This window comes from Bos taurus, chromosome 18 (assembly GCF_002263795.3).
Source record: "Bos taurus isolate L1 Dominette 01449 registration number 42190680 breed Hereford chromosome 18, ARS-UCD2.0, whole genome shotgun sequence".
NCBI classification, from domain to species: Eukaryota; Metazoa; Chordata; class Mammalia; order Artiodactyla; family Bovidae; genus Bos; species Bos taurus.
Window position 1 is genome coordinate 55,691,197 of NC_037345.1, and position 16,677 is coordinate 55,707,873.

Sequence of the window (16,677 nt, forward strand, 5' to 3'; positions counted from 1 at the left end):
TCTTAAAAAAGCTCAGATCCCACCTTGATTGAAAGTACTGGCTAAAGATGTTCTGTAAGTCGTTTGCTCACACATGGGTATCTGGCTTTGGGGCTGATGGGGTAAAATGAGAATCCCACTGCTCTTTGTTCTATTAATAGATCTGGACTTCACAAGACGTTTCTCTAGCCCTCAGCCTGGCCCTGCAGCTGCACCCCTGTCCTGGCCCCCAGACACCAGGCCACACACCGAGAGCCACCCTCACATTCTCCCTCTTCTTCCTCTACAGTCCTTGGTCCCAGGCCCCATCCTCGGGTCCCCTGACTTCCTCTGTCCCATCCCCAACTCATCTCCATGGCTGCCTGTCCCAGCTGGACCCTCGAGCAGCTTCCTGGACCCCATTCTCTTCCCTCCCTAGTCCATCCTCTACAGGGTCTGCAAGGGGCCTTCTATACCCAGGGCTGGCCTCTCAGAGCTCCCTTGCTTCTCGGGGCTCCCCGGCACCACGCCATAGTCCCTGGACCTGGTCTGGGTCTGCCCTTCTCTGCAGGGGTGCCTCTCTGATTCCTTTCTCTCTTCTTCGTCTACGCTTCAGCCTCTCTGAGAACTACTTGCAATTCCTTCTTCACAAGGCCAGTGGCGTTGACCTTGATCCTCGGTATTTTGAATCTGCATGATTATAAAATGGTAATCAGAATTCGACTGACAGATTCTTATCAAGGAAGTATTTTCTAGTTACTTTAAACGGCCTTGATCAATTTTATATTGCAGGGTGGTGAAAGCAGCTTCAATTATTTTCTTTTTCAGTTTCTGAAATTACTTCAGTTTGATTACTGTTCAAGTTAAGTTTTACAAGTATTCGGTTCAGTGTATGTGTTTTTAATCCATTTCAGATTTTGATAAAATCTGCTCAAACTATGTTTGTGAATTTTACTTTGTGACTTTAATTCTGTCATGTCTGATTTTCCTGGGTCAAATTTCATAGTTTTAAATTTCATCAGGGAAGCCTGAGTGTTTTATCAACTTTTTACTCCCTGATAAATCAGGGTTTCCCTGATAGCTCAGTTGGTAAAGAATCTGCCTGCAATGCAGGAGACCCCAGTTTGATTCCTGGGTTGGGAAGATCCCCTGGAGAAGGGAAAGGCTAGTATTCTGGCCTGGAGAATTCCAAGGACTATACAGTCCATGGGGTCGAAAAGAGCTGGACATGACCGAGTGACTTTCACTTTCACTTACTCCATAAAAATCTTGACTTTCTGCTTATTTCTTAGCTAATTAATAAAACAAATTGTGGGGAATTACCCTGAAGTATTTTCTGTTGCCCAGGTTGGGATATATGTGTAAATAATGTTAGTTCGGCACACCACTCCAGTTCTCTTGCCTGGAAAATCCCATGAGCCGAGGAGCCTGGTGGGCTGCAATCCATGGGGTCACTAAGAGTCGGACAGGACTGAGCGACTTCACTTTCACTTTTCACTTTCATGCATTGGAGAAGGAAATGGCAACCCACTCCAGTGTTCTTGCCTGGAGAGTCCCAGGGACAGGGGAGCCTGGTGGGCTGCCGTCTATGGGGTCACACAGAGTCGGACACGACTGAAGTGACTTAGCAGTAATGTTAGTTCATTTCTTCTATAGTTTCCAGATCATGTTGTGTGGTGCCCAGAGAGAAGGCAAAGGGAAAATCAAAATATTCTTGGGAATACATTGTTGTTTTTGGGTCTTGGCACATGCTGTTCGCCCACCCTGAAACGCTTTTCCCTCCTCTCCTTGGCCAGGCCAGCCTTCTGTACTTCCTTTCTGCCTCAGCTTTACTGTCTGTCTCTGAAACTCCTTTTTTCTTCTCAGACTCTGGGTCTCTCCTTTGTGTTCCCCTAACATCCTGAGAGCTCCCCGCCATAGAGATTAGATCATGGCTTTTGCGTCTCTCTTCTCAATGCAAGATTATAAACTCCTCAAGCCCCGTCTGTCTCATCTTCCAGCAACTAAAAACATCTCTGAATATAGTCTATTCCTAAAGAAATGCAGAAGGACATCCTTATTGAACAAGATTATGTCCCAGTGTAGAAGAGAATAAAACAGAAACCAATTATCTTCCTCAGCCATTGCAAGATTTCTCCTTTTTTTTTTTTTCCCAAGCTTCCTCCTTTTCTCTGTAGTTACCTCCTTCAACAGTTCGGTGAACATCCTGCCTGTTCTTTCTCTATGCATTTACATACTTCTTTTATGCACAGATATTATACACAGAAGATACTATAAGTTTTTTAAAATTCGTTCTTTTATTGAAGGATAATTGCTTTACAGAATTTTGTTGTTTTCTGTTGAAGATACTATATGTTATGTATTCTTTTGCAACCTCTTCTTTTTCTCCATAATATGTCCCTGACATTCTTTCCATGTTAGTATTTGCAAATATTCCTTATTCTTTAAAAATGCTGCATCCAATTCCTGAAGAAGGGGCTTTAGCCAATCATTGGCAGCTAAAGCAGCCAGGAAAGCCTTTTCCTTGCCAGATTTAATGAATGAATGAATTCTTTTCATGAGGCAGTGGGACAAAGATTCTGAACTTCAAGAGAGAGAATCAGACCAAATATTTCTCTCTAAAGTGTCTTTCATTTTCTACTTGAGATAACATGAAGTTTTAATCAGATATTAGCTGCTCTGAGTCCAGTACTCTGATGATATATTTTTTAAAAATAAAGTATTAGCTGTTAGGACATGACTGCTTTTGAAGACAGCAAAGAACTTTGTGGTCACAACCTAGTGACTATTTGTAGGGGATGAAGGGTCCTGACGCCCCCTTTCATAATTTGGACAGTTGACAGCAATGACCCTCTATTCTTTTAAATATTCTGACACACTGAGAGGCATGGTTCCTCTGTGCTGTGTTAAAAATGGTACAAAGTCCCTTGAAATGAATAATTTTTTCAAACAGCAAGATAAGAAAGTTTTATAGAACACTGTGCTTCTGTTTATTCCTCATGTTTTGTATCAAGTATCTTCTGAGAGGAAAGGACTAAGGCCATGTGCTGACGTTCTTTAGGAATCCCACTGATATTTTAGATATTTTTGTCAAGCTCATCATGTTCTAGATGGGGGAAGAATTATTGCATGGGGAAAAAAAAGACCAAAAATCTCAGTTTACACAGGACAAATTTCCAGCATTCTCCAGAATTGAATGCATGAACTGTTTTATTTTGCCAGTCCCTTCTGGATGGACATTTCAGTTGTTTCTAATTTTTTATTATTCCAAAGTTATACAAGTTTACATCCTGGACGTACATTTTGTGAGTCAAAGGGCAGGTGTATTTTTGAGGTTCATTGCTTTCCTTGGAAAAATAGCTTCTTCCAGCTACACACCCACCATCTGGGTAAGACACTGCCCCCTTGAGGACATGCTTGATGATACCCGATATTTTCAATCTGAGAGTTTGTAGCTCTCCATTTAACCTTTACATGTTTTGCCAATCTGATGGGTAAAAAGGACCTCTCCTTGTTTTAATTTATGCATCCAAGACTCCTAGGTGGTAAGTTGGGCACCTTTCATATCTAATGGCACATGTACTTTGTCACCTGTCTTTTCATATTCTCAGTCCCAGTTAATTTATTATGTTCACTGATCTCGTATTGATTATCCAGTGGAAGTGAGAAATAGATTCAAGGGCCTAGATCTGATAGATAGAGTGCCTGATGAACTATGGAATGAGGTTCGTGACACTGTACAGGAGACAGGGATCAAGACCATCCCCATGGAAAAGAAATGCAAAAAAGCAAAATGGCTGTCTGAGGAGGCCTTACAAATAGCTGTGAAAAGAAGAGAAGCGAAAAGCAAAGGAGAAAAGGAAAGATAAGCATCTGAATGCAGAGTTCCAAAGAATAGCAAGAAGAGATAAGAAAGCCTTCCTCAGCGATCAATGCAAAGAAATAGAGGAAAACAACAGAATGGGAAAGACTAGCGATCTCTTCAAGAAAATTAGAGATTCCAAGGGAACATTTCATGCAAAGATGGGCTCGATAAAGGACAGAAATGGTATGGACCTAACAGAAGCAGTAGATATTAAGAAGAGGTGGCAGGAATACACAGAAGAACTGTACAAAAAAGATCTTCACGACCCAGATAATCACGATGGTGTGATCACTTGCCTAGAGCCAGACATCCTGGAATGTGAAGTCAAGTGGGCCTTAGAAAGCATCACTACGAACAAAGCTAGTGGAGGTTATGGAATTCCAGTTGAGCTATTTCAAATCCTGAAAGATGATGCTGTGAAAGTGCTGCACTCAATATGCCAGCAAATTTGGAAAACTCAGCAGTAGCCACAGGACTGGAAAAGGTCAGTTTTCATTCCAATCCCAAAGAAAGGCAATGCCAAAGAATGCTCAAACTACTGCACAATTGCACTCATCTCACACGCTAGTAAAGTAATGCTCAAAATTCTCCAAGCCAGGCTTCAGCAATACGTGAACCGTGAACTTCCTGATGTTCAAGCTGGTTTTAGAAAAGGCAGAGGAACCAGAGATCAAATTGCCAACATCCGCTGGATCATGGATAAAGCAAGAGAGTTCCAGAAAAACATCTACTTTTGCTTTATTGACTATGCCAAAACCTTTGACTGTGTGGATCATAATAAACAGTGGAAAATTCTGAAAGAGATGGGAATACCAGACCACCTGATCTGCCTCTTGAGAAACCTGTATGCAGGTCAGGAAGCAACAGTTAGAACTGGACATGGAACAACAGACTGGTTCCAAATAGGAAAAGGAGTACGTCAAGGCTGTATATTGTCACCCTGCTTATTTAACTTCTATGCAGAGTACATCATGAGAAACGCTGGGCTGGAAGAGGCACAAGCTGGAATCAAGATTGCCGGGAGAAATATCAATAACCTCAGATATGCAGATGACACCACCCTTATGGCAGAAAGTGAAGAGGAACTAAAGAGCCTCTTGATGAAAGTGAAAGTGGAGAGTGAAAAAGTTGGCTTAAAGCTCAACATTCAGAAAAAGAAGATCATGGCATCTGGTCCCATCACTTCATGGGAAATAGATGGGGAAGCAGTGGAAATGGTGTCAGACTTTATTTTTTTGGGCTCCAAAATCACTGCAGATGGTGACTGCAGCCATGAAATTAAAAGACGCTTACTCCTTGGAAGGAAAGTTATGACCAACCTAGATAGCATATTCAAAAGCAGAGACATTACTTTGCCAACAAAGGTCCATCTAGTCAAGGCTATGGTTTTACCAGTGGTCATGTATGGATGTGAGAGTTGGACTGTGAAGACAGCTGAGCGCCAAAGAATTGATGCTTTTGAACTGTGGTGTTGGAGAAGACTCTTGAAAGTCCCTTGATCTGCAAGGAGATCCAACCAGTCCATCCTAAAGGAGATCAGTCCTGGGTGTTCATTGGAAGGAATGATGCTAAAGCTGAAACTCCAGTACTTTGGCCACCTAATGCGAAGAGTTGACTCATCGGAAAACTGATGCTGGGAGGGACTGGGGGCAGGAGGAGAAGGGGACGACAGAGGATGAGATGGCTGGATGGCATCACGTGAGTCTGAGTGAACTCCGGGAGTTGGTGATAGACAGGGAGGCCTGGCGTGCTGCGATTCATGGGGTTACAAAGAGTCGGACATGACTGAGCGACTGAACTGAACTGATCTCGTGCATGTATATACTTTTGGTAGGTGCTCTTCTTATTGGAGAAGGCAATGGCACCCCACTCCAGTACTCTTGCCTGGAAAATCCCATGGACGGAGGAGCCTGGTAGGCTGCAGTCCGTGGGGTCGCTAAGAGTCGGACACGACTGAGCGACTTCACTTTCCCTTTTCACTTTCATGCACTGGAGAAGGAAATGGCAACCCACTCCAGTGTTCTTGCCTGGAGAATCCCAGGGACGGGGAAACCTGGTGGGCTGCCATCTATGGGGTCAACAGAGTCGGACACGACTGAAGCGACTTGGCAGCAGCAGCAGCAGCTCTTCTTTTACTCTGGATCCCAGTCCTTGGTGGTTTTGTTCTAAATGTCATCTCACAGTCTGAAACTTGTCTTTTCACTTTCATATGTTCTTTAAACATTTTTTATTCTTTAACTTTTCATTTTGAAAAACCCGTAGACTTATAAAAAATGTTGCAGAAACAGCACAAAGAATTCCCATACACCATTCATCCAGATCCCCCAAATGTTAACATCTTACATTATCAAAACCGGGAGATTTTATTTAAATTTCATCAATTGTCCACAGATGTCCTTTTTCTGGATCAGGAGCCAATCCAGGATTCCATGTTGCCTTTAGTTGTCACGTCTCCTTAATTGTCTCTAATCTGGGACAGGTTTGCAGTCCATCTTTAACTTTTACAATCAGTCCAGACTAGTTATTTTGGAGAATTTGCCTCCATTGGAGTTTGTCTAGTACTCCCTTAGGATCAAATTTAGGCTATACATTTTTTGGCAGAGAATTTTGCCTTTCTCTGTCCATCATATTTATGTTATCTCTTAATATGCATAAATTTTATATTTCAAAGTAGTTAACTTTTCAGTATTTTCTTTTGCCATGATTTTGTGTCTTGTATATAGGACTCTTTTTCTTAATGACAGTTATCTTATTTCAAGTTCATGAAGAAATTCTTCTATATTTTCTTATTAAGATTTGATGTCTTACCTTTAACTTTAGGTTTTTAATTCCTTCAAAGTTGAAGTACACGATGATGCAAAATAGGGATATAATTTTCGTTTTCCCCTTAGGGATTGCTAACATTATTCACTGTTTGACCTTCTTCTGTGAATTGTCTGTCCTTAACCTTTATCCATTTTCCTGTTAGGTTCATTGTCTTCTGCTTACTGGTTTGCTGGAAGGCTCCATATTTTGCCATTTATAGGTTGGGCAAATATACCTGCAGTTTTCCCAACTTGATGTTATAGGGGCCTCCCTCCCAGCTTTTTGCTAAGGCCGTTTTTCATACAGCCATTATTTAATGGGTACCAGCGCCCTGCGAAGCCCTGCTTGGCAGTCTCACGGTGCCAAATTTTGAGTAAATCCCAGGTGAACTGGAGTGGGGAGTGTCCCAATTCTGGCCCTGGAGAGGCCACATTCTCGCCTTCAGTCTGGTGTTGGGAAGACTCGGGGCTTTCTTTGCACCCTGTAACCCTTGAGTGACGTCTGCCGCGTCTCCCTATACCCAGGCTGACCCCGGGCCTGTATGACCTGGGCCGCACTGTCCTCTGCCTTGACTTCATGATCTTCACGCTGAGGCTGCTGCACATCTTCACAGTCAACAAACAGCTGGGGCCCAAGATCGTCATCGTGAGCAAGATGGTGAGGGGTGGGGTCGCGCTCGTGTGGGCGGGGCCTGAGGATGAAAGGGGCGGGGCCAAGAAGCTGTCATGGATTCGCTGTAACTGGGCGTCTGGTGAGGAGGAGGGGCTTAGGGTACTGGGGCGGGGCTAGAGTAGGGAAGGGCGGGGCCAGGCTTGGTCTCATCTTCCTCTTCTGCAGGTGAAGGATGTGTTCTTCTTCCTCTTCTTCCTCGGCGTGTGGCTGGTTGCCTACGGGGTGGCCACTGAGGGGCTCCTTAGGCCCCAGGACCGTAGCCTCCCGAATATCCTGCGCCGTGTCTTCTACCGGCCCTACCTGCAGATCTTTGGGCAGATCCCTCAGGGGGAGATGGACGGTAAGGAGGATGAGAGGACCTGACATCCAAGTGAGCCCCCCTCCACCTCCCCTATCTCTGGGTCTCTGACCCTTCCCTCTTTTTTTTTGCGTCTCTGTCCCCCTCTCTTTCTGGGATTCTGTCTCCCTCTCCCCGGGGCTTTGCTCTCCTCCACCCTCTGGACTTCTGTCTTCCTTAGGTCCCTGTCCCTCTGGCTCCATCTCTAACTGTCTTCCTTCACAGTGGCCCTCATGGAGCACGGCAACTGTTCACTGGGGCAGGGCTCATGGGGGCACCCCGAAGGGAACCTCTCTGGCAAATGCGTCTCGCTTTATGCCAACTGGCTGGTGGTGCTCCTCCTTGTTGTCTTCCTGCTGGTGGCCAACATCCTGCTGCTCAATCTGCTCATTGCGATGTTCAGGTGAGTCCCTACTTCCCTGGTGGCTCAGACGGTAAAGAGTCTGCCTGCAATGCGGGAGACCCGTCTTTGATCTCTGGGTTGGGAAGATTCCCAAGAGAAGAAAATGGCAATCCACTCCAGTATTCTTGCCTGGAAAATCCCATGGACGGAGAAACCTGGCAGGCTACAGTCCATGGGGTCCCAGACAGTTGGACACAACTGAGCGACTTCACTACTGCTCTCTGATGATCTGGCCTCATGCATGACCCTTGACCCCAGAGTGACTCTTGATCCCAGCTTAACCCTTGACCCCAGCATGATTTTTGATCCCAGTCTAAGTAATTCTAGTTTTAGTCTCTGAACTCCGATTAAAATCTAATGCTGGCTTGTTCCCAAATCCAGCCAGAGTGTGCTCTTGACCTGGACTTTGGAATCTGATCTGCTCTCTGAGTCCAGGCTGAAGATTAAAATTTTTTAAATTGTGGCTATATATATATAACATAAAAACTGCCACCTTCTCCATTTTAAAGTGTACAATGCAGTGACATTAATTACATTTATAACGTTATACAGCCACCACCACTATTTCCTAAACATTTTCATCACTCCAAACAGAGTGTGTAACCATTAAGCAAGGGATAACTTCTCATTTTCCCCTCCCTTCCAGTCCCTGGTAACCTCCACTTTACTTTCTGTCTCTATGACTCTGCCTCTTGGAGGTAAGTAGAGTCATACAGTATTTGTCCTTTTGTGTCTGGCGTAATGTTTTCATGGATCACTCCATTCTTTTTTATGGCTGAACAATACTGAGGTACTGATAAAAGGCATTTAGTTGATCCATTCATCTAATGAGACTTGGGTTGTTCCATCTTTTGGCTATTGGGGATAATGCTGCAATAACATTGGTGTTTACATATCTGTTTGAGTCTCTGTTTTTATTTCTTTTGATTTTATTTCTAGAATAAAATGCTGGGTCATGTGTTAATTCTGTGTTTAGCTTTTCCACATCCTTACTAATAGGTGCTTTCCTTATTAAGAGGTTATAGACATCCTAGTGGGCATGAACTTGTTATTTCATTTTCGTTTTGATTTGCATTTTCCTACTGACTAGTATTCTTGACTGGAGAATCCCATGGACAGAGGAGCCTGGCAGGCGACAGTCCATAGTGTTGCAAAGAGTCGGACACGACTGAAGCAACTTAGCATGCACACATCCCACTTATAATCCTTTTAATATGCGGTTGAATTAGTTTTCTAATATATTCTTGAGGATTTTTTCATGTATATTCATAAAGGCTATTGGTCTATAATTGTGATATTTTTATCTGACTTTAATTTCCCTGGCGGCTCAGATGGTAAAGCACCTGCCTACAATGTGGGGACCCAGGTTCGATCCCTGGGTGGGGAAGATCCCCTGGAGAAGGAAATGGCAACCCACTCCAGTATTCTTGCCTGGAAAATCCCATGGACGGAGGAGCCTGGTAGGCTATAGACCATGGGGTCGAAAAGAGTCGGACACGACTGAGTGAGTTCACTTTCACTTTCACCTTGGTATCATCATGGTAGTTCTGGCCTCACAGAATGAGTTGGGAAGTGTTCTCTCCTCTTCAATATTTTAGAAGAGTTTGAGAAAGATTGGTGTTAATTCTCTTTTAAATGTTTGGTAAAAGTCACCAGTTAAGCCATCTGGTCCTGGGCTTATTTTGTTGGGACATTTCTGATTAGTGATTCAATCTCTTTACTTGTTATAGGTCTTTTGAGATTGTCTATTTCTTCTTGAGTCAGTTTAGGTAATTTGTGTGTTTCTAGTAATTCTTCCATTTCATCTAGGTTGTCTAATTTGTTGGCATACAATTATTAATAGCATTCTCTTATAATGGTTTTTGGCTTCTCAGGTGGTGCTAGTGGTAAAAGAATGTGCCTGCCAGTGCAGGAGACCTAAGAGACACTGGTCCCATCTCTAGTTGGGAAAGATCCCCTGGAGAAGGAAATGGCAACCCACTCCAGTATCCTTGCCTGGATGGACAGAGGAGCCTGGTAGGCTACACATAGGGTCGCAAAGAGCTGGACACGACTGAAGCGACTTAGCACACACATAATGGTTTTTAGGAGGATTCTATAATGTTGATAGTAATGTCCCCATTTTCATTTTTTATTTTAGTTACTTGTGTCCAGGCTGACTTGTGAACCTGACTCCAATCTACCTAATTCGTGTTAGCTTTCCCAACTTAATCTCTAACATCCGACTCTGGAGCCTCCTAACCCAGCTACCAAATGCCTCTGACTTTATTAATCCTGACATCTGCCTTCTGCCTTGGGTTTCAAACAGATATTGCCTGACAGGTAATCTTGATCTGCTTTTCCAAGGGGCGCCTCTACCTCTAGTGACTCTTGATCTCTGGTCCCTACAGCCATACCTTCGGCAAAGTGCAGGGCAACAGCGACCTCTACTGGAAGGCGCAGCGCTACAGCCTCATCCGGGAATTTCACTCTCGGCCCGCACTGGCCCCGCCTCTCATTTTCATATCGCACGTGCGCTCCCTCATCCATCGATTTCGCAGGCGCCGGGCGCGCTTGCCACCATCCCCAGACGTCGAGCATTTTCGTGAGAGCCCGGCTTGGCCCAAAAGAGAAAAACTCAGGGGGCGGAACCTGGAGAGAAACAAGAGCATGTATATACAGGAGGACGCTTAGGAGCACTAGTGGGCAGGGCTTAGTCTGTTAAGGGGCTGGGCGTGGGGTATTAGTGGAAGACCAAAAACGCTGAGGAGGTGCAGTCTGGGAGATCACTGAAGCTCGAGGTTTTGGGTGGGGAAGCTGGGTCTAGGAGCGGGCGTGGCCCGAGGATGGGCAGTCCCTTTGACTCTATTCTGGCCCCACTGTCCAGGGGTCCACCTCTCGAAGGAAGCGGAGCGGAGGCTGTTGACGTGGGAGTCAGTGCAAAAGGAGAATTTCTTGCTGGCGCGTGCTCGGGACAAACGGGAGAGCAACTCTGAACGTCTGAAGCGCACGTCGCAGAAGTGAGGGCGGGGCCTGGCTCTGGGCGGGGCTTCTGTCCTCCGGGATCGATCTCTTGATTTACTTCCTACAAAAGCCCAGGCTAGAGGCGAGGCCTACCAGGGCAGCGTCCTGGAACGCTAGGGAGGAAAGCAGAGCTGCGGGGGGCGGGTCTTTCAAGGTGGGCGGGGCTGGTAGGCTGCTGGCACCCACCTAAAACCCTGGATCCCCAGGGTGGACACAGCACTGAAGCAGCTGACACAGATCCGCGAGTACGAGCAGCGTCTGAAAGGGCTGGAACTGGAGGTGAGGGCTCCGGGCCAGGCTGGAGGAGGACGGCTAGGGTGAGGGGCAGCAGACTCCAGCCGGGTGCCCTGATGTCTTCCGCTGCTCCCCAGGTCCAGCACTGTACCCGCGTCCTGGGCTGGGTAGCTGAGGCCCTGAGCCGTTCTGCATTGCTTCCCCCAGGGGGACCACCCCCCCCAATCCCACCTGGGCCCAAAGGTCAGTGTTTACCGTCTACTTGTGTGTATGTCTGGCGTCTGTCACCACCTACGTCTGTGTCCTTGCTTTCTGGGTCTCTTCCCATATCTCAGTGTTTCTCTCTTTCACTGGCCTTCCTTTGCCCCTGGTTCATTCTTGGTCTCTTTTGGGCTTTTTGTGCATCTTTCTTTTTGTCAGTCTCTTATTTTTTCTGCCCTCCTCTCTATGCCCATCGCTTCTTTTCTCTCCTCTCTTCCCCCAGACTGAGCCCTGCTGGTGGACGTCAAGGAGTAGCTGCCAGAGGGAGCTTTGCTCCCAGAGTAAGGCCTAGCATGTCCTTGACTCCTGCACCTGGCGACCTTGTCTTTGAGGTGAACCGGATGCCCGTGGACTACCACCTTGGATGCTGTCAGGGTCACTCATGCAAACCACGGCAGGCCTGGCTCCTCCCAGAACCAGCCCTACTCTGGGAGGATGAGCCTCTGGAGCCCAGGCGTTCCCTCTCTGAGGGCTGTATCACAGCCCGCTGGACTGGAGAAGGCTACCGGGTCCTTGTGGCAGAGGGACCAGAGTCCAATCACAGCTCCCCACACTGGGGAAATAAAGCCATTTGAGAGGAGTAGGGTCTGAATGCTGGATTCTTTGGGGAATTGGTGGGTGGCTAGATCCTTTTGGGATGGCAGCTGAAGCGGGGGGTGTGTTTGGGGTCCTTGGTCCATTTGCTACTACTGCATTTCAGGTCTCACCGGGGCTGTTTCTTCCTCTCAGCCCCACTACTCCTGTCTGACTCAGGCCCAGCACCTCTTGTCTGCACTGCTTGATGACTCTCACTTCAGTGGGACAAGAACCCCATCCATCTGTACCCCCCAACACCCATTCCTGCCTACCAGTGCAAAAAGAACTTGGAGATAAAAAGCAAATTATTTCCTGGAGGAGGGGTGGGTGGGCACTGTGTACATCTGCTTTGGCAATAGGGGAACAGATGATGCAAATTTGAGTAGATAACTGCATATGTGTCTTTAAAAAGTCTAATTAGTGGAAAATTGCAGGCCACACACGCCTGGGATTGAGGCAAATATGCATCATTATACATGCCATTTAACTAAACAACCCGTAACAAACTAAACTGGTAATGACAAGGCTGAACTGACAGCAATTATTAGTAAAATAGCAAGAAAGCCACCAACAACACATCCAAAAATGAAAACCAAAACATCCTTTTTCCAAATTGGAGGAATTCCAACTGTCTGCCACTTTGGGTGCAGAGTAGCTTTGAAATATTGCCAAGTGTTTTGTGGCAGCCAGCTATCTCTGGAAGATGACCGAGTCAATTCTCAGTAACCCAAGTAGTAATATCATCAGTAATGACGATGGTGGCAACAACAACAGCTAATAAGAGTGCTGTGTGCCTGGCATTGTGTTTAAGTGCTTCACGGGTGCTAAATCAAGGAATTCTCATGAAAACCATATCAGGTAAGTGCTGATGTCTCCATTTTGCAGATTGGAAAACTGAGGCACAATGAAAATTATGTGACTCACACAAAGTCATAGAGCTAGAAAATGGTCCCCTAGAGAAGGGAATGGCAACCCACTCCAGTATTATTGCCTGGAGAAGGTGGGTTACAGTCCATAGGGCTGTAAAGAGCACTTGCTGTAATGTGCTTATGCGCTCGGTCATGTCGGACTCTTTGCGACCCAGGTCTCCTGCATTGCTGGGGGATTCTTTACTGTCTGAGCCACCGGGAAAGCCCAAGAATACTGAAAACACTGAAGTGGGTAGCCTATCCCTTCTCCAGGAATAGAACCAGGGTCTCTTGCATTGCAGGCCAGTTCTTTCCCAGCTGAGCTACCTGGGAAGCTCCTTGCAGGGCCCCAGGATGACAGAAGTGAGTCTAGAAAGGCCGATTTGAAGCAACTCAGCACACAGCACAAAGGGGGCGCTAGAGGGAGAAGTGAAAGGCAAAGGAGAAAAGGAAAGATACACCCATTTCAGTGCAGAGTTCCAAAGAATAGCAAGGAGAGATAAGAAAGCCTTCCTAAGTGAATAATGCAAAGAAATAGAGGAAAACAATAGAATGGGAAAGGCTAGGGATCTCTTTAAGAAAACTGGAGATACCAAGGGAACATTTCATGCAAAGATAGGCACAATAAAGGACAGAAATGGTATGGACCTAACAGAAGCAGAAGAGATTAAGAAGAGGGGGCAAGAATACACAAAACTGTGCAAAAAAGATCTTAATGACCCAGATAACCATGATGGTGTGACCACTGGACTAGAGCCAGACATCTTGGAGTGCAAAGTCAAGTGGGCTTTAGGAAGCATCACTATGAACAAAGCTAGTGGAGGTGATAGAATTTCAGCTGAGCTATTTCAAATCCTAAAAGATGATGCTGTGAAAGTGCTGCACTAAATATGCCAGCAAATTTGGAAAACTCAGCAGTGGCCACAGGACTGGAAAGATCAAAGAAAGGCAATGCTAAAGAATGTTCAAGCTACTGCACAATTGCACTCAAAATTCTCTAAGTCAGGCTTCAGCAATATATGAACCATGAACTATATGTTAAAGCTGGATTTAGAAGAGGCAGAGGAACCAGAAATCAAATTGCCAACATCCACTGGATCATCGAAAAAGCAAGAGAGTTCCAGAAAAACATCTACTTTTGCTTTATTGACTAAGCCAAAGCCTTTGACTGTGTGGATCACAACAAATTGTGGAAAATTCCTGAAGAAATGGGAATACCAGACCACCTGACCTGCCTCCTGAGAAAACTGTATGCAGGTCAAGAAGCAACAGTTAGAACTGGACATGGAACCACAGGCTGGTTCCAAACCGGGAAAGGAGTACGTCAAGGGTGTATATTGTCACTCTGCTTATTCAACTTATATGCAGAGTACATCGTGAGAAATGCTGGGCTGGAAGAAGCACAAGCTGGAATCAAGATTGCTGGGAGAAATATCAATAACCTCAGATATGCAGATGACACCACCCTTATGGCAGAAAGTGAAGAGGAACTAAAAAGCCTCTTGATGAAAGTGAAAGTAGAGAGTGAAAAAGTTGGCTTAAAGCTCAACATTCAGAAAAAGAAGATCATGGCATCTGGTCCCATCACTTCACACAGCAAATTGATGGGGAAACAATGGAAACAGTGAGACTTTATTTTTGGGGGCTCCAAAATCACTGTAGATGGTGACTACAGCCATGTATGAAAAAACACTTGCTCCTTGGAAGAAAAGCCATGACCAACCTAGATAGCATATTAAAAAGCAGAAACATTACTTTGCCAACAAAGATCTGTATAGTTAAAGCTATGGTTTTTCCAGTAGTCATGTATGGATGTGAGAGTTGGACCATAAAGAAGACTGAACGCCGAAGAACTGATGCTTTTGAACTGTGGTGTTGGAGAAGACTCTTGAGAGTCCCTTAGACTGCAAGATCAAACCAGTCAATCCTAAAGGAAATCAGTCCTGAATATTCATTAGAAGGACTGATGCTGAAGCTGAAACTCCAACTCTGGCCATATGATGCAAAGAGCTGACTCTTTAGAAAAGACCCTGATGCTGGGAAAGAAGGAAGGCAGGAGGAGAAGGGGACAACCGGGAACTAGATGGTTGGATGGCATCACTGACCCAATGGACATGAGTTTGAGCAAGCTCTGGGAGATGGTGAAGGACAGGGAAGCCTGGCATGCTGCGGTCCATGGGTCGCAAAGGGTCGAACATGACTGAGTGACTGAACAACAGCAGAAGGAGAATGGCAACTGGAGGAGGAAGAAGGGAACGGGCTGCTTCCTATTTGCTTCTGGTTCCTGAGGACAGCCTCATAGCATTGCTTTCTCTGATTGCAGTTTTCATCTTCCCTCCAGCACTCCCGTGACAAGTTCCATGTATGCCCTCAGTCACACCCACTCCATCCAGGCAGCCCCCTTTTCTAGAGTGGGTTTCAGCTCCCAGAAGCACTTCTCCAAAAGTTTAGGTTCTGCTAACTCTATTCTCTTCCCTTTGTCTCTCAATGGAGAGACATCTCCATGGGGTGATATCTGCTTCCTGCAGTTTACTATTTCTGTACTAACTCTGTGCTTCTATTTCTTTCCCAGTTTTCTGAGACTTCTATTTCTTTTCCCAGTTTAGTCGCTCAGTCACGTCTGACTCCCTGCCACCCCATGGACTGCACCACGCCAGGCTTCTGTGTCTATCACCAATTCCCGGAGTTTACTCAAACTCACATCCATCAAGGTGGTGACACCATCCAACCATCTCATCCTCTGTCGTCCCCTTCTCCTCCCACCTTCAATCTTTCCCAGCATCAGGGTCTTTTCCAATGAGTCAGTTCTTCACATCAGGTGGCCAAAGTATTGGAGTTTCAGCATCAGTCCTTCCAATGAATATTCAGGACTGATTTCCTTTAGGATTGACTGGTTTGATCTTCTTGTAGTCTAAGGGACTCTCAAGAGTCTTCTCCAACACCACAGCTCAAAAGCATCAGTTCTTCGGCGTTCAGTCTTCTTTACACAACCATACATGACTACTGGAAAAACCATAGCTTTGACTATACAGACTTTTGTCAGCAAAGTAATGTTTCTGCTTTTTAATATGCTGTCTAGGTTGGTCATGGCTTTTCTTCCAAGGAGCAAGCGTTTTTTCATGTCATGGCTGTAGTCACCATCTACAGTGATTTTGGAGCCCCCGAAAATAAAGTCTCACTGTTTCCATTGTTTCCCCATCTATTTGCTGTGTGAAGTGATGGGACCAGATGCCATGATCTTCTTTTTCTGAATGTTGAGTTTTAAGCCAGCTTTTTCATGCTCCTTTTCCACCTTCATCAAGAGGCTCTTTAGTTCATCTTCATTTTCTGCCATAAGAGTGGTGTCATCTGCATATCTGAGGTTATATTTCTCCCGGCAATCTTGATTGCAGCTTGTGCTTCATCCAGCCCAGCATTTCTCATGTTGTACTCTGCATATACTTTGGCTACCTCATGCGAAGAGTTGACTCATTGGAAAAGACTCTGATGCTGGGAGGGATTGGGGGCAGGAGGAAAAGGGGACAGAGGATGAGATGGCTGGATGGCATCCCTGACTTGATGGACGTGAGTTTGAGTGAACTCCGGGAGTTGGTGATGGACAGGGAGGCCTGGCGTACTGCGATTCATGGGGTCGCAAAGAGTTGGACACGACTGA

General features: G+C 45.6%; 1 protein-coding gene across 5 annotated transcripts in view; it reads left to right on the forward strand.

The window, feature by feature from the left end:
- TRPM4 (transient receptor potential cation channel subfamily M member 4) overlaps positions 1-12,118 on the forward strand; it is a 50,930-nt gene extending 38,812 nt beyond the window's left edge. For all 5 annotated transcript variants that reach the window (XM_024979246.2, XM_024979247.2, XM_002695205.7 and 2 more), the window contains 8 exons: positions 7,153-7,285; positions 7,466-7,640; positions 7,863-8,040; positions 10,431-10,624; positions 10,907-11,039; positions 11,250-11,322; positions 11,415-11,520; positions 11,762-12,118. In XM_024979246.2, coding sequence (XP_024835014.1) covers positions 7,153-7,285; positions 7,466-7,640; positions 7,863-8,040; positions 10,431-10,624; positions 10,907-11,039; positions 11,250-11,322; positions 11,415-11,520; positions 11,762-11,766 — 997 coding nt within the window. In that variant the 3' untranslated portion in view covers positions 11,767-12,118. The remainder of the gene's footprint in view (positions 1-7,152; positions 7,286-7,465; positions 7,641-7,862; positions 8,041-10,430; positions 10,625-10,906; positions 11,040-11,249; positions 11,323-11,414; positions 11,521-11,761) is intronic.
- The last annotated feature ends 4,559 nt before the right edge of the window (positions 12,119-16,677 follow it).